Source organism: Rattus rattus, chromosome 7, assembly GCF_011064425.1.
Source record: "Rattus rattus isolate New Zealand chromosome 7, Rrattus_CSIRO_v1, whole genome shotgun sequence".
Taxonomy (NCBI): Eukaryota; Metazoa; Chordata; class Mammalia; order Rodentia; family Muridae; genus Rattus; species Rattus rattus.
This window is the reverse complement of record NC_046160.1, coordinates 86,263,117-86,286,588: the sequence shown is the minus strand read 5'-3', so window position 1 is coordinate 86,286,588 and position 23,472 is coordinate 86,263,117. Positions and strand designations below refer to the sequence as shown.

Below are 23,472 nucleotides of genomic sequence, written 5' to 3'. Positions count from 1 at the left end.
TTCAGTCTGCAGCCGCGTGGCCACCAGAGCCCACCGCCGCCGCAGCCGGGCAGCGACGCAGAGTGCAAGCTCAGCGCCTGGAGGAGAGCCACGGCGAGCCCGCCAAGCCCGCACCATGCAGGCCACTGCCGATTCCACCAAGATGGACTGTGTGTGGAGCAACTGGAAAAGTCAGGGTATTCTCTTTATTTCGGTAGTGCATGCCTGCGGCGCACGCGGAACCGCGATGTGGACACGGCCATTGTGCATCATTTCACCTGTGGGACCTATGCATGCTTTACACCCAGGAGCTTTCTGCGGGGGGGAGTAAACCTGTTCTTGCAAAATCGACATGTATGGTATTTGCCCCCCCTCCCTGCCTTTACCCCCTCCCAGTTCACCCCTTTGTTTTCTTGTGTATTGTGGTATTGTAAATAATGCATCATTTGCCTCCTCGGGGAGCTTTCCTGGCCTGATCATTCAGGACTTGTTTAATCTCTCAGCCGCGGAGCTAAAGTGCTTCCTTATTTTTTCTGTATCCCAGTGCATTTATTTCTGCCCAAAGGTTGAGATCAGAGCCATTAACCGAGAGGGCATCCTGAGGAGGGACACACCCATTCCAGGCTCGTTATTTGTGCTCACACAAAGGAAGCTGGAAATGCAGACTAGCTCTCCAAATCCTGAAACTGTGATGGCGTAGCCACTTATTAGGGTGGATCACTTTGAAATATTTCTGTGTTTGCGACTGTCATTGGAATATCCTATACCATTTATTTATTAACAATGGCTTTCAGTGAAATAAATGGAGGGGAGTAACAAAGCGGTGGCGGCTGCCCTGGGGTCTAACAGATCTGTTTAGAAACGGTCCATATTAGCACTGGGTGTGGCCGCCCTCCAGCCTTGCTTGCTTTTCAGCCATTTTTATTCAGCCTCCTGTCTCACACATCGGTCTCTCCTTTGTTACATTAAGATTTTCTCCCTCACCTTGCTCACCATGCATGAGAAGGAGGAAGAATTTACAAGAATGAGTTGTATGGGGTGAAGTCAGGGGTTGGTCAGATCCAATGCCTTTTGCTATTTAACAAATTCGGTCCTGAAGAAGGCACGTTGATGGAACCTGCAAGGGTTTGCAGCATCCTTGGGGACCAAGAGCACTCAAGAGTGGTGGCTTTTTATATCTTTCTTCTTTCTTCGTTTCTCTTTTCTTCTTCTTCTTCTTTTAGTCGGAAAAAAAATGTTCCTTTCATCTTTAATAGTTGTGTAGGGTTTTTTCTTTTCCTTTTTCTTCAGAAAAGACAAAAAACGCAAATCTCAGAATTAAATGCACGGTAGCTTGGCTCTTGTTTGTTGAACTGAATGTCGGTGGCATGAAGTACAGTCGTCTACTTCAAATCCTGTGGGGCTATTAGAAATATGACTGTCAAAAGGAAATAGGTGGGCCATAAATTTAAACGCCAATAAATAAGAAATACGCAGTCGGGGGGTGCAGTTTCAGAAAATGATGGCAGCCACACGGAATAGCACACATTGAACAGGAGCAGGGGCTGTGAGGATGCATTGTGTCATTTCCTTCGGGGAGCATGTGCTCAGATCCATCAGCTGGATGCACACCCTCTACAACTGTGCCGACACAGGATACCAAGTGTATGGATGGGAAGACTGGTAATTAGGGTTTGACTCCGAGTGTCTTCTATTTTTAACAGAGGTAGACGTGGAAAGATGGCAGGTGGTGTGTTTCATTTGTAGAGAATGTTATAGCAGCACAGCCCCAAGGGTTTTGCATTTAAATTAAAGGGCTTACTTTAAATTTTAAGATGGATTTTTTAATAATCAGGAATCGGCATAAAATCCAATAACTTGACCTCTGAAGGCAATTGTGTCTCTTTCCAACCATACAGCTACTCGTGGAGATTAATTCTGAGTTACCGAAGAGTCTTTATTCCCAGTGACCTTTGATTGTCATTAGATTCATTGATTTCCTTTCCTCAAATAGAACAAAGCCATTAACTTGAAAATTGACTAATGGCTAGATAGAGAGTTCAGCGACACCAAACAGCCGTGGCGCTAAGAATGAATTACTCCTTTGTTGGCTCCCCCGTGGGAACTTTCATCATAGACTAAGCCACAGTAGATTCTAAACACATCTTCACTCCAGTTCCCTATCATTTAAAGCAAATTCTTCTAATCCCCAGCTGCACCGAGATACTTCACAAAGGATGCTGGGCCCCACCCCTAGAGCTGAGCATAATGTGTATGTGGGGTTGAAGCCACTGGTGTACTGTAATTCTTAGTGTGCCCAACTCTTAGGCCAGCAGAACTTAGTATACAAATGGCACAAGTGTGACCTAGGAGCAGCTGCCACTATGGGTAGAAGTGAGTAGACACTGCTGAAAATGTCCAGATGTCCTCTGGAAATGTCGAGAGAAGCTTTGCCTAGACAGGAAACACATGATCTTTAAGGCTTCCTCTGCATCATTACAATTTCCCTCTGTATCCTTACAATAATTTTCATCTATGAATTACACTACTGAATTATTTCACTGAAAAGTATTATAAAACTAGAATGCATGAGTTGTGTGTGTCTGTGTGTGTGTGTCTGTCTGTCTGTCTGTGTATGGCATATATGATGGCAGTGAAAGACAGCCATGAATGGCAGCTCACGCCTATAATGCCATCAGTGAAGAGATAGAAACACGAAGACGATAGTGTAAAGCTCGCCCTGGACTGTGTCACAAACAGCAACAGTGCTTACAGAAAGAGGCTACGTCAGACATTGCCATCCCAGCATTAGGAATTATAGAGACAGGGGTTCAAGGAAGCCATGCTCACACAGTGAGGTCAAGGCTAGCCCGTGAGACCCTATCTCAAAATACAAAACAAAATAAAAACAAACAAAAAATTTAAAAATCTAAACTTTACAGGATTTAGGTTCAGTTTCCTAACAGAGCTAATCTTATAATTTCCAACAATCTCGATGTGTATGAGGCTGTTTTACTGATTTGGTCAGATCGTCTCAAGCCCCGGGTGTGAGGGTTTTCACATTTTCATCTTGGAGGTGATAGATGAGGCTTCTGTCAGGTGCACAGCTGGTGGCAGCCGAGCCACGCTTCCCACTGATCTGCCGTCTGCCTGTGAGGTAGAGCATGCTTTCCTCCCTGATTTATGTACAGACGAGCTGCCTGTCTAACGGTGAGCAGACCTCATAGGCACACGTTTCCATTTTGCCAAGCATCCTCCTTCAGATTTCTGGTTGACTCTTGGACAGTGGGAGACTCTAAGAAGTTAAATCAAGCTTACCCAGGATCCCATGAGAAGCAGTAAATTCAATATTAAGGGGGCTCTCTCTGTCTGTCATCCAAGCACTTCACCTCCCAACACTCGCCGCCCCCTCACGGATGCTGAGTGGCAGAAGGTGAGCTGCCGTCCACCTCGCTGAGATTCACATGGGCCCTTCCTCACAGACAGAGCGACATCCAGCAGTCACACGGGGCCCGTGCTCCGCTCATATCATTGTCCCCACTATCACAGACGGACCCGTCTATATTCTTATAAATGTTAGCAACTTGTCAGTGGCTGTACCACTTGGTCCTAAGCCTCCATGACACTCCTCTCTTTGTGTTGAGCAGGGAATTCAGGCCTTAAGACTGAGGGGATCAGTAATTTGCCTTATATTGGTATTTAACCACATGACTTAAATCCCAATGATCCCATGCCAGGGAGACAGAGACTAACGAATAACACTCGCCCGTGGAATCTGCCTGCACTCTGAAGACCCCTGCCCATCTCCCCGCTCTAGACTTCACTGTGTTCAACACATCGAATGGGTAGCACCTGTAGTGGCGTGGTGTTTTGGCGATCTGTCATGTGCCTTGGTGCAAAGGCTCACCTCCTTTGTTGTGCGATGGCTCCACCAGCATGGAACCTTTTAAATGACGTATTTAGTTATTCTTTCAAAGTGAAGTCATTTTGAATGCTCTGGGGTGGCCTACAGTGCTCTATGGAAATGCTTCAGGATTGTCCGATCTAAATGTTGGTAGCCAAAACCTTTATTAAAGACCCAAGCATCCCACAATACAGGCAGACACATATTGTAGCCAGAGAAACTGAAAGTCATTTCTTTAAATTGCATTTAAAGGCTGGAGAAATAACTGATAAGGTGTTTGCTGCTGCCGTAAGCATGAGCATAAGCAAGAATGATCTCCCAAGTTATGTTAAAAAGCTCAGTGTCAGCTCGTAACCCCAGCGTTGGGGAGGCGGAGACAAGCGGGTCCCCAAAGATTACTGGCCAGCCAGACCAACCTACTCAGTGAACTGCAGTTCCCAGTGAAAGACCTTGTCTCAAAAAAATGAGATGGGGGTTAGGGATTTAGCTCAGTGGTAGAGCGCTTGCCTAGGAAGCCCAAAGCCCTGGGTTCGGTCCCCAGCCCCGAAAAAAAAAAAAAAAAGAAAAGAAAAGGAAAAAAAATGAGATGGCCGGTGCCGAGGGAGCGAGACCAGAGATCGCGCTCCAGCCTCCACACCAGGACACACATGCAGGCACCTGTGCACATGTAAGCACCCACACCTGCACACACATCAATAGGAGACAGTTTTGCATTTATATATAGAGGCAGGCCGGTCTGAAGGCAGCTTTGTACTTAGACTCATTATTAGCATGTGCCAAATACTACAGCACAGCACTGTACAGCAAACTCCTCCCTGGGGCAGCTTCTAATGAGATCCCATGGGCACTGCTGGGTTGGCGCTGAGACGCTCCTTAGTGAAGGAACACTCTAGGTACTCAGATAATATTTCAAATGTGTATTATCCAGGCAGTCGGATCCACTGAAAAACAGATGTTCTCTTTTTTACAGTATCCCATCATTGTCAAGAGAAACTTTGTAAGGAGGTAGGGTTTGAGACAGAATTGGCTCTTGTTTCTTTCTTTGACAGAGATGCACGTACACTATGAATTTTTACTTTTGCCAAAAGACTTCAATAAAAGCCTCAAATCCCCCAATTCCTACCTCCCAGAGTTAATCAGTGTGAATGCTTGCTGCGTATTGTCTGATGTAGCTGTTTAGCTGCCTCTGCAAATGCCTGCAGGTATGTACATCGTAAACATGAAGTAAAGGCTAGGCATACAGAGAAAAGGGGGTTTTACAAAATGAAATATAGAGATCTCAAAAATATTTTTTGTCTGAGATAGGGTTTCTCTGTGTAGGCCTGTCTGTCCTGGAACTTGCTTTTCAGACCAAGATGGCCTCCAACTCACATATCCATCCTCTTCCTGAGTGCTCGGATCAAAGGTGTATGCCACCATGCCCAGCTCAAAAACAATTTAAAATGATTTGACGTAAGAAACTGACACGGGACTGAAAGAATTAGGAACTTCAGATATATGTTCTTTTACAGCACGAGCTATTCCTAAAATTATGAATAATACCATGATAAATATTTACAAGTTAGAATCTTTTTAAATCATGTTTCAGTTTAAGCTTCCCAGATGGGAAAATTAATTATTTTAAATGGATAAGATTTTTTGACGGAAATGCTGATCTCTTTGTCTTCTTGTCTGTTCTATTTCTCAGATTTTCCTGAGTTACTGCTTACTCCATTAAAAATGGCAGCCCTGGCTATGCCTGAGGCATGAAGAGTGTACATAATAGAGGGCCTGGTATCGGGTCTTCTTTATTTTAGAACGTCTTTCTTGGTACACAAGTGTGGAGTAATGTTTTAAATTAGTTTATAATATTAAATTTTAAAATCCACAGAACCCAGCAAGGAAAAAAAAAAGCATAAGACCTTGAGTGTATGGTTTCCAGGATATCGTCCCCTTGAAAAAGACAGTTACACACACACACACACACACACACACACACACACACACACACGCATGTGCACGCACGCATGAACCACAGTTCCCCCTCTCCCAGCCTCCAGGACGCATGCCTTTGCCCCCCACCTGGACTTTCATACCATTCTTCTTGAAGCTACTTTGAAACTCCAGCAGCCATTTTGGAAAACATGGCTTCCTTCTAATTCAACTCCCAAAACAAGGCTGAAAACTTGATGCTAATGATTCCCTAAAACATGTATTCTGGGCCCAACACCATGGCTCACACCTACAATCCTAGCACTCAGCATGGAGGCAGGAGAAGTTCCATGACTTTGAGGCTACCATGGCTCCATAGTGAATTCTAGGCCAACCAAAGTAATAGCATATCTCAAAATAAACAAAATAAATAAAGATATTATCTGAGTAGGCAACAGCTAGCATCAATCAAGTGTCAGCTGTCACCAGATTCGAGGGTTACGGCTCTGTAGTTTGGTGAATAGATTCTTGAAGGAGAGAGGTAAAATATGAGCACAGTAATTTAACAAATGGGACCAAATATGATGAGAAATAATCCCTCTTCATGCTTTTTAGTTTTAGTTCAAGGAATAGTTTCTGCTGTCTTTTTGGTGGAATAGCTTTAAGATCTTGTGACTAATTGTGGTTGATGAGCAGCATACCGGATGAACAAAGTTTTCCATTTTGATCTGGTCAAAAAGTCGAAAGAGGCTCAGTAGTCTGAGCCTCAGAGCCTCCTCCTACCACCTCAGCCATCATGCCTCCTTCATGCAGTCTTCGCCTCCCGTATCACAGTTTGCGGGAGACTCTTGCCAGTGAGGCCTTGACTTGACTAATATAGAAGGAAGTGACGCTGGCTGGCTTGTTTTAATGTGTGCATCCCACAGGGCTTCACTTTCTGGCCAGGTCCCTTCCTGGAAACCCTGGACCTAGTTGTCCTGGATCAAGCTCCCCCATAGGAAGGTGAGACAGGAAGTACTGATTCCAGCTAGCAGACAAGAGTCAAGATCACCCTCAGGGAAATGGTAGGACCTTCTTAAACGTCTAGTAGTTCCTTCCTCCCAAGCCAAGAAGCAGCAAGTGGGAATCATACTATAGCCGTCTTCATCCACGGAAGACGGTACCAGACATTGCTGTTGGCTGTGGCTTTGACAATGAAAGCCTTTATTTTCCATTGTTCCTCCAAAGTTCATTTAGAGTGGATTAAATGCTGGGCCCTTTGACCATGTGTAGGAAGTGCTGAGTTTCCCATACCTTCCCTTTCAGATCATCCACAGGGTTACTGAAACATCTAGAAATGTGTTGGCATTTTTTCTTGACAGCTAGCTTGGCTTTGCTTAGGTGGAATGAAGAAAGGTATCAGGAGTTCTGCCAGCAGCTTCCCAGCTGGGCTAGGGGCTCCTGGAGTTCCACTGTGTGAAATTCACTGTTTATTCCACTAAAAGGCGTCACCTTTGAAGGTCTGAGTTTGAGTGTTAAGTACTCAGCCACTCTTCTATTACGATTCTCCTGTTTAAAGTGAAGTGGAGGGATTGAGGGGGGAAGTTATTTAGTGTCTCTGTGCTAGCACTCAATGGTGATATATTGCTGGCCTCATGAACATTAGTCAGAGACTGGCTCTCCCATCATTTCTTTGAACACTGGCTTGGAGGGAACCTAGGCTTGTGTAGCCTTCCGCCAGCTTTCATGAGGTAGTTGGTAACCATCAATATCAGATTTTTGTTAGCGATTCTGTTTGAAATACTGATGCTTCTACAATGTTTCTTTCTCACACTTCTAGTTGGCCTTATATAAAGTAGCACTGGCTTGTGATTCAATGGTGCCCATGATCTTTTCTGGACTGCGGTGGCAGCTGGGGATGATGGTGTATGCATTGGGAGGCATCCAAGGCCAGCCTTGCCTACTTAGTGAGTTCAAGGTCAGCCTTGGCTACAGAAATGGATCAATGGTGCAGGCAATTATTTAATTTATTGCCATTTTATATTTACTTATGCCACATTCTGATTTATAAATAAAATATGGATGGTTGCACTACTGTTTTCTTTGCTTATACATTTTTAATAAACTTTCTGAATACCACAGCCACTATTGGGATCATAAAACTGTGTGCATCTAAAATATTTCCAAGCCAAAAGTATTTAGACCACAGTAAAGGGCTTCCACTCAAGAAAAACTGACATCGAGTTTAAGTTCCCATCACTGTAATCATGGGACGCTACTCTCACTGTCTTTCCAGGTTTTGGTTTGGTTTTTGTGAGATTCTGGAAGGTATTGGCTCACCGGTTTGATGTTTGCTATTGAGATTCTTCAGATCTTTTGTTTCATCTTTGACAGCATTGGTTCTTAGTCCCTGGTGGCTGTGCACCACCATGCCTGTGGTATAAGGCAGAAAATGTGACTACCAAGCCTAGCCCTTTATCAAACTGACGACAGAACCCACTGAGTCGTCCTTTCAAATCCGGTGTGTTGCCTCCTGGTTTTCAGTAAAGTAGCCTTAATTATTAGAATTGTCAAAGTGACGTAGTCACGTCCCTGTCCTTGTGAGCATGCTTAGAGAATGTGTGCTCCACTGTTTAACTCCCCCATCCATTTTTCTGCACGCGAATATTAAAAGAGGGAAACTATCTCTGCTTTGCTGTACCCAAGGAACTTGAGGTCACTTCAGTTGTAGGATTGCTAGGGGAACTTTATTCAAGGACCAACAAATCTGGACCCACTGTGGCATACTCTCCTTTGTGCTGTTCATAACCCAGGAGCACGGTCCCGGTAACTTGTAAAGGAAAGCTTATGTGGGCATACAGTTCTACAGGTCACAGTTGATCAAGGTCCTGACCTACCAATGGCCTTCTTGCTGGCAGAGCCCTGAGGTGCTACAAGGGTGTTGGCGACGAGAAAGGAGACATACTGGTGCATGTGTGCCCTGGTCTCTCCTGTCTCATAAAGCCACTGGTGGCTCCCCTCTGAGGGCTTATTTAATTTTATCCTAATCCCTTCTCTATTCCTCCACTTCTAAATCCCATAGTTGGATTAAGTTTTTTACCCTCTTAAACTTCACAATGGGGATTCAGTTCTAAAGTGAATCTCAGGGGGAAAAAGCTATATTAAAGCCATAGCAGATTCTATGAAGCTTGCTAAGAAATTCACATCATTCCCCTCAAAAATCGAATCTGCAAAGTTGGCATTTGGAAAATAGAGCATGGGCGTTCTCTTCTGAGATTCAGCTTCATTGCCACCCACCCATCATCTCCGCCATCCTCCAAAAACAGAACCATTGGCCTCACTCTGGCCTTACATGGCCACTGCTATTCTCCCAGTCCACCTGTCTCCAGCTGTAAGCCTGGACCCCAGCTATGACCACGTTCAATTCTGACCGCTAGAGTTTCAGTGTCCTCCCTGTGTACTGTATGAAAAACAGGGTCAGCCCTGTAACTTCTGACCATAGCACCTCAAATGGAACCCTGTTGCCCGCATCAACCAGAGTCCTTGCTGTTAGTGAAAGGCCCTCTACCCTTTGTCAATCTTTTTATTCATCCCTTTTGGAGTCCTTGCTATATAGCAGAACCATCCAATGGAAATATCATGTCAGCCACATGTAGAACACATTTAAAGTTTCTGCTTCTTTTCCAAAAGTCTCTTGTCCCTTTCTTTCCTTGAGAAGAAAGGTGATGGCTAATTCATCCCATCTTCCCTGAGTCCTTGTTCCACCACCTGTTGTTTCTTTGCCCATCCATTTTACTAGAATCCCAGCTCTTTCTCAATCAGAAGGCTGAGCAGTGCACATGGCCCCCACTGCTTGGAAGGCCATGCTCTCTGTTCGTCTGGATTTCTACTTCCCTAGCCCCTTACTACTCTGCCCGGCTGCTCCTGCCCAGACCCCTTCACAGCACCACACGACCTTCTAGCCTCCAGACCCAGAAGCTTTTTCCCAGTCCTCACTCCCTTCATGGATCTTCCCTAGTTCCCAGGGAATGCCCAGAAGCTTCTGTCTTCACAGACACTGAAATCTACAGTGCTGTCTACCTCTTCCAGTCCCCAGGACTCTTGACTCTTTGTAGCCGCACTTCTGCCATATTGCTTCATCCTTTTGAGTCCCTTAGCCTCCTACTTCTCAGAGATTTCCACCACTCCCAGGCCCTCAACTCTTTTGTTCTATTCCCAATGCACACTATGTCAAATGGTCTATTCTATTTATCAAATTTCAGTTCTGCCGGCTTATCAAGTTTCCAACTACCTGCTGTGTGTAGACAGACACCTGAATAACTCTGCATATATGACATCAAATGCCATGTTAACCTGAGGCCACTGTGACAGAACCGTAAAACTTTCAAGCTTTTAAAAAACAATTAGTTTTGCGTACGATTATCATATTTTTCTGTGATTCCGGTCTCATCATGCCCAAGGCTGCAGCTCTACCTCCAGATCTTGCGTCAGACTTAGGGGCTTAAAGAAGCATCATCTTAATATTCCTTTTTTTATTAGTGATGCTCACCTCTCTCTCTCACTGGGTTTTAAAATGGTGCTCTCATCTGTAACTCCTCCCTTCTCCCTGCAGAGTCTCCTCTCTCATTAACTCTAATCCTGCATAAAGTTCCCTTTATCCACCCCACGCCTATAACAAACTGTGCCCCAAATTCATGAAGCACACACACACACACTTTTTCCTTCATCTACTCCAGGACTACCACAATCTCAGACTCCACTTGGAGCTCCTCCTGCAACACAGACAGAACTGACCTTATGTTAGGTTTGTTCAAGAGACTGTCCAGTCTTCCCTGCTAGACCTTTGCATCCTGTAAAATGCAGAAAGAACATTTTGCTTGATTCCTGTGCTTATTAGAAAACCAGTGATCAAGAGATATGATAAGGACTTTATTCCACTGAAAGAAAAACAACCCATCTAAATAGCCACTTGTTAAATCTGTTTAAAATATAATCATGTGGCCCAAAATAAATTTTGCATGAATTGAGGCATCATTTATCGGAAAGTGAAAAAACTGTTTTGTTTGAGAGAAAGTATCAAATTTAATCATGAAGTGGTTCTGCTTTAGTACCTAAATAGAAGCTTCTTATCATCTTAAATGGAGGGGCAGAGCAACTGGCTGGTCACCAAACACGTGGACTCAGTTAACCTCTCTGCCTACAGATTCCTCCAGGACTGCCCCAGAGTGGGTGCAGCCTCTCTTGGCTCTGTTGAACAGGTAGCCAAAGGTATAGAAGGCTTTTCTAGGGGGGAACCTATACTGACAAGTGTTTAGCGAATTCAGTGGGGATTCAAATCGAAGTGGCAAATCCCATCTCTTTCTTCTTGCAGAGCTTCTCATACTCCTTCACTAACCACAGGGTTGTGTGAGCCACCATCCCCAGCTCTCTCCCAGTCCTCCAGGGGAACTCAGGCTTCCTTACAAGGTGTCCTTATCACCGTGCCTGCCCCATGATACTGTGCTGCCAACCCTTCAAGAGATTATTCACTCTTTTGTAACTGTATTTGTAACTGTAAAACCTCCATTTTCACACTTCAGGTGGCCCTGTCTCCCAACACAAAGCCTGGTGTTTGGTTCTTCCTCAGTGGGGCACTAGCTCAATGAATGGAGCTGTTGGAGGCTCCCCCCCACTCTCAGGCCTTCAGCCTGGCTGGTTTAGACTCCACCCAGGCCTCCTTGGCCCTATTGCCTCTAGGCCTGCCAAGAGGAGCCCGGCCATGTGGAGATCTTGGCCTCTCCCACTCTGTCACCTGTTTTCAGGGCTGCAGGATTTCACAGAGCATTTCTTCCCAGAGGTCTTCTGCACCTAAAAACATTGTACTTTGGCCCTCTTCTGAAAGGAAAGTTATTTAGGTGGATCATGTGAGCGCTGTGGTGTCTGTGTTCCCCTCCACATCGTTAAGGAAAAGCAAATCTTTTCATGTGTCTGGTTCTGGCATCCTGGCATTTAAAACATGAAGACAATGATGATATAGACATTGAGGCAAAAGTCTATTAATATTAAATATTATTATTATTATTTCTAATAATCAATCAGTGTGACAGGTGATTAGGTAGAAAGAGGCTTTAGCACAGTAAGGGCTTCTGGTGTGGACTTGGGGCCCTGACCTTACTTCTAAAAGGAAAATAAAAATCCGTGTTTCCTCCCCAAACATGCTTTTGAGCTTTTCCTCTTATATCCTCTGCCTCTTATATCAGAGAAGTGTCATAAGAGAAAGGGACTCGCTCTGTTTTCAAACAATGGTTGTCTGCTGACAACTGTGTGTTGAACCCATCCAGGGACCACAGGGATGGTTCAAGTCAATTGATAAGGAGGGCATTTTCTCTCCGGTGTCCCATTGCTGGGGACCCGTGAGGCTGGAGGAAGGAGCCTCCTCCCTTGCAGCCCCCTGAGACAAGTCTGCTGGGAGGAGGGTTTAGCTCTCTGCCGTACAATGTTCCCATGTCACCTCATTAGCCCTTGATCGTCAGCAGGCATGGCACAGGTTGATCGTCTCCAACATACACAACTCAGGATATGCTACAGGTGGTAAATTCCACACCATGAAACTCTGTAGCCCACACAAAAATGCTTTCCTGTCTAAAATGACCTTCACACTGTGTACATGTTATATATGAAACATAAATAGATTTCGCATTTAGACTCACACGATGCTCATGGCTCCAGGGCGTTACTGTCCATGACTGTCATGGTGGGGAGCATGGCTGAAGGCAGGGATGGTGCTGGAGCAGTAGCTAAGGGCTACATCCTTATCCATAAGTAGGAGGCAAAGGAGGAGACACTGGGAAAGGTGTGGGCTTTTGAAACCTCAAAACCGGCCCACAGTGACACACTTCCTCTAAGAAGGCCACACCTCCTAATGCTCCCCAAACAGTTCCACCACTAGGAACCAAGGGTCCAAATGTATGAACTTAGGATGGCCTTTCTCATTCCAACCACCACAGAAGTTTAATCCCAGTGGGGCTGGTGGCACAGTCCTTTAATTATAATAAAATAAAAAATTAAAGAGGTCTAAGAGATAGCTCAGTGGTTAGGTTAAATGCCTCGCTCACACCTGAGAGGCCCTGGGTGCAACCCCCAGGTCTGCAAATGTCAACTTGTATCAGAGAAGTGTCATAAGAGAAAGGGACTCGCTCTGTTTTCAAACAAATGACTGTCTGCTGGCAACTGTGTGTTGAAGCCATCGAGGGACCGCAGTGAAGTTACAAGTTGTTTGATAAGGAGGGCATTTTCTCTCTGGTGTCACACTGCTGGGGACCCATGAGGCTGGAAGAAGGAGCCTCTTGCATTGCAGCCCCCTGAGACAAGTCAGGGCTTGTTACACAGCCGTATACCTCAGCATCTCCTGGATTTTGGAAGAAAACTGATTTTGTTCATGGGCATGTGGTATTGGCTGAGGTCACCCCTACTTTCCTTCCAAAGGCACCAGCCTCCTTTCCAAAGTCTACTTCCTTGCTGCCCGTTCTGAGTGGCAGCTAATCTGTGCCTCTGCTGGCCTCTGTTGAGACCAGATATTGACAACAGAGCATCCAGTTATGCTTATAATCAGAGTGATCAGAGGGAAGCATAGCGATGCACCATCGCGATGTGCTTGCCCACTGGGGCCGTGGCTGCGAATCTGTGAACTATTCTCGGCACTGGGGAGTCTTCCAAATCCAAATGGTGCCGCCATCTCTCTCCTCACTGCCCTCTAGAGATCCAAACGCCAGGTGGGAGACTGCAGCCCACGCAGCAGCAGCAAAATACCCCTCGCTTGCCTGGGTCCTGCCAGAGTCACGTGCTATGTGTCTGTGTTCCCTTCCACAGCTATTGACCTTCTGTACTGGCGGGACATCAAGCAGACGGGGATTGTGTTCGGGAGCTTCCTGCTGCTGCTCTTCTCCCTGACCCAGTTCAGCGTTGTGAGCGTCGTCGCCTACCTGGCCCTGGCTGCCCTCTCTGCCACCATCAGCTTCCGCATCTACAAGTCCGTTCTACAAGCTGTGCAGAAAACAGATGAGGGTCACCCTTTCAAGTGAGTGGCCCAGTCTGGCTAGCCCTCACCCTGCCTCTCTGGCCCCAACCCCGATCCCCGCCTCCTGCTCCACCCCCACCCCACCCCCTGTCTTATTGCTAGCTCACAGGAAACTGGGGCATGGTTCGCTGCAACTCCAGAAACCTCCTAGACTTTTCCAGAACCCCCAGTTTTACTACCTAAGGTTGCTGGTAGGTTCTGTAACAAAGTCATTCTTATCAAAACACTACTGCATTCCAAAAATAATCACCCATTATCTATGTGTAATGCTTTTTAAAAAAAAATTTTTTTTTAGATTTATTTTACTTTCTGTGTGTAAAATGTTTCACTTGCATGTGTGTGTACCATGTGAGTATCTGTTGGATCCTCTAGAACAAGGGCTATAAATGGTTATAGCCACCATGTAGGTGCTGGGAATGGAGCCCAGGTCCTCGGAAAGAGCAACCAGTGCTCTCAACTCTGAGCCATCTTTCCCAATCTTGTGTTTTTTATTTTCTTTTCTCTTTTCACTTAAAGAGAGAATTTCAAGGACTGCTTAATCCATCCACCTTCATAAGGAAGGCAGGGCAGGCACCGTGATCCCTGTTTACAGCTGGAAACACTGGGGTTCCAAGAAGTGAGATGGCACAGTCAAGGTCACATGGCCAGTAAACACCACAGTGTGAGGACAGGGCGCTGGGGTTTTTATTTAAAGCCCCAACGTTCTGGGTGGTGCAAGAATGATTAGAAATCTCATCACAGCCTCTCCCCCGTCCCATCTGCATGCAGGGAAAATCGAGTTAGAATGGATATTGAAAGGGAGAAAAGTTTGTTTTATCTTTTTAAAATTTTTATTTCTAATTAACACTGCGAGTGTGTGTGTGTGTGTGTGTGTGTGCATGTGCACATCATGAACATGCATACATCCATGTTCACACAGGCACGTGCATGTGGGTGCCCAAAGAGGCCAGAGGCGTTGGTTCCCCTGGAGCTGGAGTTACAGGTGGTTGTGAGTTCTGGGAACTAACTGAACGCTGCTTCTCTGTAAGAGCACAAAGCTCTCTTAACTGCTAAGCGGTCTCTTCAGTCTCCTCTCCCCACCTTTTCAGGGCTACCTATGAACTGTGTAGATATTTAAAATATCCGCAGAGAGCAGTGTTAGCCTACCAGGTGGCACCCAACCAACTCTACCGGAGTAAACTACTCCATCCAACCTCAGTGGCGAGCCTGGCTGCTCACAGGATCCAGTACGAGCGGCACACACACCTGCCTACCGGCCATTGGCTCCACTACCCTGTGCTCATCTCATGTTTGAGGGACAGGGCTGAGACCTGGGTGAGCCATGAAGAGGATGCTGCAGCAGGGCTCCGGGCCAATCTCCAGCGTTCACCAGTGCCACTTCTGCATGAACCCTTACTCTGCCCCATCTGTCAGCTGAGTTAAAACCTCAGCTGCAGCAGAGCCTCAGCAAAGAAAATGTCCATTGGGGTGGATTGGACAGCCTGAAGGCTGCTTGTCAGACAGCCCTTCTCATAGTCTTGGCCCTGATCTCAGTGCCTAACACGATGATAGGATGCACATCGGTAGCGTTTCATGATGTCCTCCCATGGTACAATCGTGGGACTTCCTTCTGATGCCGCCTTACTGGGCCATCTGGGTTTCACATGTCCCCATACCCAGAGGTCGCCTTTGTTTCTAGCGACACATAACAATCCAGGTTTCAGTGGTAGTAGCATGGCCAATGCCGAGATCGGAGTGGAAGCTGAGAAAACCCTCTTTGGAGATAGACGCTTAAAAAATGAAAGCTTTATTTTCTGAATGCTCAAGGAGGCAGCCAGTTTGGAATCTGAACTGCATCCCGGAAGGGAGATTGTACAGCATTTTTAAAGGATGCGAGCATGAAAAGAGGAGTGAGCTGGAGTACGCTGCAGTGTTATGCGATTGTACTTGACACTATGGGTCAAGCAAGGGAATACCACTGGAGACTGGACTGCATCCCAGGAACCTGGCTTCAAGGTCCTTAAATCATTGTCTTAGACATCAGGCCCAGAGCTCAGAGTGATAAGGGGACAGCAGATGGACAACTGCATGTAGTTAATTAGGGCATTAAAGGCAGTTGGCTATGTATTTTTATAGCATACACCTTGTTTTCCATAACAGCAATTTCTATATTCTTTATCAGTTAACAGACAAGGAAACATTTGGAGAAGGGGGGGGTAGGCGTTCATTCCCAGGCCTTGGAACATGAACTTGTTTGACCCTGCTGGCAAGATGTAGAAGTTGTCCCTGAGATGTCTGGACTCAGACAACTGTTTACAACAGAAGCTGTTCAGCTATAGGGAAGCTGTCAGATCCCCTAAGACCTGGGACCTTGAGTTTAGTTTCTCCCTATGATTAAGTGGAGTCTGAAAACAAAATGGTAGCACTTAGAATGCATTTCCTTTGTTTGTTCTCAACAACCCAAGTCCTCATCTTCACTCTTTCCTCTGCCTCTGTCCTTAGCCAGCCAGGCTCGTCCACATTCTACTGCATTCTCTCTGGAACTGCCCTGTACTTGTCCCCAAGGATGAGCTGTGGGGGACTTAGGTCCCATTTGGCTTGTTTCTTTTCATACCCAGGTACAGGGACAATAGTCTAGAGCTACACTTAGCCTCATTATTTTATCGTTCTTTAGCAGGCAGATTTAAAGTTTAAAATTCCTTCAGACTAGTCAGTTGTATGAGCAAAGGCAATACCTGATTCTGTATTTTTTTTTAATCACATCACACTATCCAGACAAATCAGTATTTTTCGTGTGTTTCTTCCAAGGAGAGAAAAGCCTTAATATTTAAATATAAACTCCCAAGTCAGTTTAGGTTGTGTCTTAGTCGGGGTTCTATTCCTGCACAAACATCATGACCAAGAAGCAAGTTGGGGAGGAAAGGGTTTATTCAGCTTCCACATTGCTGTTCATCACCAAAGGAAGTCAGGACTGGAACTCAAGCAGGTCAGGAGCTGATGAAGAGGCCATGGAGGGATATTACTTACTAGCTTGCTTCCCCTGGCTTTCTCAGCTTGCTCTCTTATAGAACCCAAGACCACCAGCCCAGGGATGGCACCACCCACAGTGGGCCCTCCCGGTTTGATCACTAATTGAGAAAATGCCTTACAGCTGGATCTCATGGAGGTATTTCCTCAGCTGAGGCTCCTTCTCCGTGATAACTCCAGCTTGTGTCACGTTGACACACAACACCAGCCAGTACAGGTTTTTATAACCAAGTACCATAAACTCATTGGATTAAATGATTAAAAAAAAACAACATTTTTCCCTTTTGTGCTAAATCTGTAACCAAAGTGCTCTGTGGTCGAATTACAAACTGTTATCTTTTTGTTTGGTCCTCACAAGGCATCAAGAGTTCTCTGGGGCTCCAATAAAGAGGATTAAATGGGTTCTTATGACCACCAGTCTCATTCAAGAGGGTCTCATCCTCTTAAATAATCACCTTACAAAGTACCTGGCTGATAATGTCGGCCGCATTAAGAGTGAGGATTTCAGCACAGAGTTCTGGAGGAGTACAGACCCTCCATACAGTGCAGAACAAAGGCTGCCTAACCCTCCCTGCCTGTCATCCCCTGCCTTTGAGAAATCCAGGCTAGGCAGGCAGTCCAGAGCTGTCTTCAGATGGGGGGGGGGGGACAAGACAGAGCTCGGTGGGGGAGTGTGGTCAAGCATGGAAAGCTTATGTATATTATACAAATATGTTGTATTTTTTATGTAGTTTATGAATATATTCTATATTTTATTTAGTATTGAGTTAAGTCTAACCACTTGAACAAATGAAAACAAAGCCCTCCTTGCTAAAGCCATCATTCACCAGGGCCAATGAATGTTCAATAAGGCCACTGGAGCTACCATTGTTCTCTAGAGAAATCTGGAGGGCAGTTTCAGAACTAGAACAGAAATTCTTAGAGTTTGTCAAGGAACAGTTTGGCAGCTGGGGTTTTCAGGTGGCTGCAGTGTCTAAAGGAGACACTCACTCCTTTGTAGGTCAAGTGTGGTAAAATCAGTGAAGAGCGGACTTCACCAGTGTTCCTCGGTCCTTCCTGGCTTCTGAGTTACCAGTTCACCCTTTAATACCATGTCTTGTAGATAGAATCACGAAGCCCCCAGAGGGTCAGAAAGCCTGCACTCCCGGTGTACAGAAGGCCCGTGTGAATGTTGTCCCACAGCCAGCAGCCATAACCCTCGGAGGCGACCCAGCCACAGTCCTCCCAGTGTGACTAGCACTCTCTTGGCCCTGGGGTGCAGCGGCCTGTGTTCAACACTCTAATGGCGTTCTCTTGGGATGGTTTGTTGACAGGGCCTACCTGGAGCTGGAGATCACCCTGTCCCAGGAGCAGATCCAGAAGTACACAGACTGCCTGCAGCTATACGTGAACAGCACTCTGAAGGAGCTACGGAGGCTCTTCCTGGTCCAGGACCTGGTGGATTCCTTAAAAGTATGGCGCTTCCTCCTCTGGCCTTACAGCCCGGGTCCCCCTCAGGGAAGACTACAGTAGGCAGCTACAGCTCAGAGCCAACCAAGCAAGTTTTAGTCAGGGTCTGAGCGTCTCCAGGTGTGTGGGGTCATGAACCTCATCCAGGGTAGTCGCCTCGATGACAGGAATAAACTGGCTCCGAGAAGAGACATTTAGGCATTTATCCAGGGTCCCCCAGCTGTATTTGGAAGAACCAGGATCAAACCTAGGTTAGATCATTCTGACATTTTACATGGGAAGATGTAGATTCAATCTCCTAATTAATCATGTTTAGGAACATTCAAGGAACATGTATGCTCTCTGGAGAATTCTAATAGTAAGCCCCCCAGAACTACTCAGGTTAAGCATCTATTGGAAGATCCGTGCCCAGCACAGAACATCACACACAGGCACAGGCACAGGCACAGGCACAGGCACAGGCACAGGCACAGGCACAGGCACAGGCACAGGCACACACATGCATACACACACACACAGATATGAACACAAACATAGAAACACACCCATACAGACACACACACAGACATACACAGACATACACACAGACACACACAGACATACACAGACACACACAGACACACACAAACACAACAAACACAAACAGACACACACACACAGCCAGACACACACAGACATAGACACACAGACACACACAGGCAGACACACAGATATACATACACACAGACACACACAGACAGACACAGAGAGACAGACAGACACACACACACACAGACAGACACACCACATGCACACACACATGCACACACACACAGATAGACACACCACACACACACAGGCCCCCCACACACACACATACAAACACACACACACACGCACACACACACACACACACACACACACACACACACAGGCTTTATTCCAGGTAGTCTCACTCCCTCTAGGATAGTGAAAACCTCCTAAAGCTGTGCCCCTTTATCCTCACGCTGTGGTAATCCACAGCCATAAAATTATTTTTGTTTCTATTTCATAACTGTAATTTTGCTACTGTTATGAATCACAATGTAAAAATCTGTGTTTTCCAATGGTCTTGGGGGTTGAGACCCACAGGTTGAGAAACACTGACCTCCTGGGTTTCTTTAAACAGGTTGCATGGTCCTCCCTGTGACTTCCTGGTAAAAATCCGAGTCACTGAAACAGAACTCAGCAAGCCCATGAGCAGAGTGGGGGGCAGGAGGGGAGGTGGGTGTGAGTGTCCTGTCCTTAAGGAGTGCTTCGTGCAGGGGACCGACGAATAATTGTTTATGGTGATTCAGAGGAAGAAGTGCAGGGTGCAGGCCTGACCTACAAGCTGCATCCCAGGAAGAGGATATTGACAAATACTGAGACATGTCAGGAGATGAAAATTGCCGGCTGTGCTTGTATTTGTAATAATTGTGGGCCAGAACAGAGGTCAGCAAACCGCTTCTGTAAAGGTCAACTCGTATCTGCAGCTTCCGGCAGCATCTCTTACCCTGCACCTCTGTGGCTTTAGACTGTGTTATTCTACACAGCTTAGGCAACTACAGCACAAAAACAGCAAAAGATAGCCCGTCAGTGAAGGGCCATGACTGTGTCAACAAAACTTTATTGATGAACACTAGAAATTAAAGTTAATGTAAGCTTACAAATCATTGAATACATTTATCATTTAATTTGACCATTTAAAAATGTAAAAACCCTTCTTAAACCCTGGGCCCTTGTAAAGCAGCCAAGAGCTGCAGCTTGCCAAATGCCTAGCTTAACCTCTGATTTCACTGGGTCCCTTAACAGCAGCATGATCCGAGGTCTCCAAGGGACCAGGATGGTGAGCTTTAGACACCTTTCTGCACTCTTACTTCCTGTCAAAAATCATTGCCCAAGAATCCATTGTCTGTTGTGGCTCATTCTAGTCTGAAGGGGTAAAAGTTGAAATGTTAGCTAGAACAATTCAGATCCTGACTCAGAAAAGACATGGCTCCCGTTTGAGAGGGATCGTGGTGGGCTCTCTGACGGGCTTTCATTCTTCAGTTTGCAGTCCTCATGTGGCTCCTGACCTACGTTGGCGCACTCTTCAATGGCCTGACCCTGCTGCTTATGGGTAAGGGCTCCTGGGTTCCATGGACTGCCAGGGTGTGATGCTTCCATAGCTGTCAGCTTCCAGCTTCTTGGTGGATTGCTAGGAATAAGCATCAGACTCCCCCCAAGTCGAGAGTATCTTGTAGGCCATTTAACAATGGACTTTTCAATGTTTTATTTTTCCTCCAATCACATCACGAAATTTGCCTCTGGGATATATACATCTGCGGTGGCAGCTATGGATGGATCAACTGTTACCTTGAAAGGGCACAGGGCACCCTCATTATCTATAGATATAACATTATATTTGATTTTCTTATGCCCTGCCATCTTTGATCTACAATGCCAATTTTTCCCCAAGTAATGCTGCAGTCTCATGACTATGCAGAATGTATCTGTAAGCTTGCCCTGTTGATATTTCTCAAAGCTCTAATGGTATGATGGTTCTAATGGTTTTTTCCTTTCCTTTTTTTTCACTCCAGCTGTGGTTTCGATGTTTACTCTACCTGTGGTATATGTTAAGCACCAGGTAAGTTGTACGTGGGGTCAGACATTCTTGTGAAATTTTGCCCTCGTGGTCTTTGGGTGTGCTCATGATTTCTTTCTCTTTGTAGGCACAGGTTGACCAATATCTGGGACTTGTGAGGACTCACATAAACACCGTCGTGGCAAAGTAAGTTACATGTTGCAGTTCACAAAAAGGAGTCGTGGTCTGAAGCAAGCCTGGGAGTGGATTGGTTAGATGTAACGAAGAGGTAGAGAAAGAACAGGCTTGAGTTGTGCTTTTCTCCTTTGAGTTACACATTCACCCTCATCACAATTAAAATTTTTCAAAAAATAAGTATAACTTTCAAACCCTCAATTAAAATAAACCTTCAGTAGCTTATTTCAGAGATCATAATAAATCTATTTTAACAAGTTTAGTTATACTGAACTCCCCTCAAGGGCTGGCCCATGATCAAGACCGAGATGGAGGAGGGAAGAAAAGAACCGTAATTCAGAAAATGTTAAATGAATAGTCACATTGAAATAAAAACACTTAAGAAACACCTGCAGTCTTTTGAACAGTGAACCCTACCAATTTTAAACCAGTAAAGTCACCTTAAAGCTTTAGAATGCATGAATAATTTGTTACCTAAATATTTTTTGCTATACTCTTTTAATGGCACGAGTTTGTATTTGTTTGTGCCTTCTGCCTCTAACAGACCCTGCTCTGTGGAGCTGCCTGTAAGATACTCAGAGATGAAAATGTCAGGTTCCTATGCCCACAGCTAACGTGGTCATTTAGCCTACTGATTTCCACAGCTCTCACCTTCACGTTTTAAGGCCTGTTGCCGCCTGCTGTGACAAGTGCGTTTCATTGTTAGGATCTTTTAACCTAAATGTCGGACTCTCCTTCAGCTACAGACTCACTTTACCAAAGGGTCAGACTCCATCGACATTAACTCCATTTAGTAATCAGATAAATACGGCTAAGCCTAGATGATGATCAGACCTAGGTGCTTCAGACATCAACGCTATATGATAACAAAACCACAGGGAGAGTCGTTACTTCTGTGTCCTTCTGCCCTGTTATCGTAGCTCAGGCCTGCAGCTGTCATCCTCTCTCCTTGTACAGAACATTTTGACTTTTCCTGAGCACCGCTCCCCCACATGTTTATTTTATACTCTTCCCCTTAAAGTCATGCAGAACTATGTTGGGGTTCCATGCACAGTTTGGAGATGTGGCATTCTCAGCCCAATTCATAATTTCCGGGGATGCCTGAAAACACCCCCTGGGACCTATGTGTCACCAGCATAATGAAAAAAATAGATGACGAATGAAACAGCCATCATTCAATGGGACAAAATGGCAGGATGGCTTAGTATGAGAACTGCTAGCACTCAAGTCGAGTCAGTTCAAAGGCAAGAGACTCACGAGATCCAAAACAAGCCTACAGTATTAGAATTTCTAGAATTGATGACCTATAATTTATGTTTCAGTGAAGTCCCTAAGTAACTCTTGGGAAGCTAGAACTATGCTTAAAAATTATAGCACCAGAAAACCTGAGTGGGAATTTGGCAGCTGGAACTAGAAGTTTTGGGCTAAAATTGTACGATATTCTTTCTGTTAGATGGTCTTGAGGAAATTCTATCTACTCATTTTGTTGCTGAGGGTGGGGGTGGGGTGAAGGTTGGATACTTAGTTCCAAAGAGACTATTGCCTGTGTTGCTATGGTGACATAGAAGGCATGAAGATGGTTGAGTCCAACTCAACAGGAATCCTCAGGCTGTTGGTGTAAATGAAGTTATAAAGGAATAACCACGAGGCGATGTAAATGCTGCAAAAAAGCCGTGTGTAATTCTAAAGTCAGAGCGATGAGAACACAGCAGCTCTGAGAGTGGATACTGGAAAGCCCTAAGGTCGGGGCTGAAGCGGGAATAATTATCCACACAGAAGATAATAGGGAGAAAGACACTGCAAGAAGAAATGGTCTAAACACATAGAAAGACACAGAAATGTTGATCATGCTCAGGGGGTGAGTTGGCCACTATCCTGCAGCTTAAATGAGAGGCAAAAGTACAGACAGAAAGGCTAAGGCCAGGAGATGAGCACTCATGGAATGGCCCTTGGGGTCAACTCAGAGGCTATCACCATTCAAGATAAATATGCACATGCATACGCATGTAGTCTAATTCTTAGATTATAGTTGAAAATCAAAGCTCTGAAAGCATGTGACCCATGAGAATAGGGCTTCTATACATGAGATTAGATTAGGTTGGCTGCATTTTCTGGTAGCCAAAGCAAAAAGGGAAACTGGGTAAGCTATATAGTTCTCATCAGAAAAGAAAAAACAAGTGTTCACCAATAGCCTGTGATGCCCAACACTGAAGACTGAGAAAAATTCCTTAGGATCCTGCTGCTTAGGCCTCTTCACCCTCTGAAATTCTAATTGCCTGTTAGAGTAACTCCAGAAAAGGAGTTTGCACTGCTCTCAGGGAGCTTTATGGTCTCTGTGATAAAGAGGCATTGCCAAAAGCTGCTTGGAGGAGAAATGAGTTTGCTTTGGCTTTAGGTTCCAGAGATATAGGGTCCATCGTAGTGGGGAAGGCATGGGGATAGTCAGAGAAG

General features: G+C 45.4%; 1 protein-coding gene across 2 annotated transcripts in view; it reads left to right on the top strand.

Annotated features, from left to right (window-relative positions):
- Rtn1 (reticulon 1) overlaps positions 1-23,472 on the top strand; it is a 204,224-nt gene that overhangs the window by 175,850 nt on the left and 4,902 nt on the right. Inside the window, exons 1-6 of one of the 2 annotated variants that reach the window (XM_032907924.1) lie at positions 7-176; positions 13,601-13,808; positions 18,128-18,266; positions 20,313-20,382; positions 20,843-20,889; positions 20,975-21,033. In XM_032907924.1, coding sequence (XP_032763815.1) covers positions 116-176; positions 13,601-13,808; positions 18,128-18,266; positions 20,313-20,382; positions 20,843-20,889; positions 20,975-21,033 — 584 coding nt within the window. In that variant the 5' untranslated portion in view covers positions 7-115. Of the gene's footprint in view, positions 1-6; positions 177-13,600; positions 13,809-18,127; positions 18,267-20,312; positions 20,383-20,842; positions 20,890-20,974; positions 21,034-23,472 lie in introns of those variants that run through there. The other variant, XM_032907922.1, reaches the window with a different exon arrangement.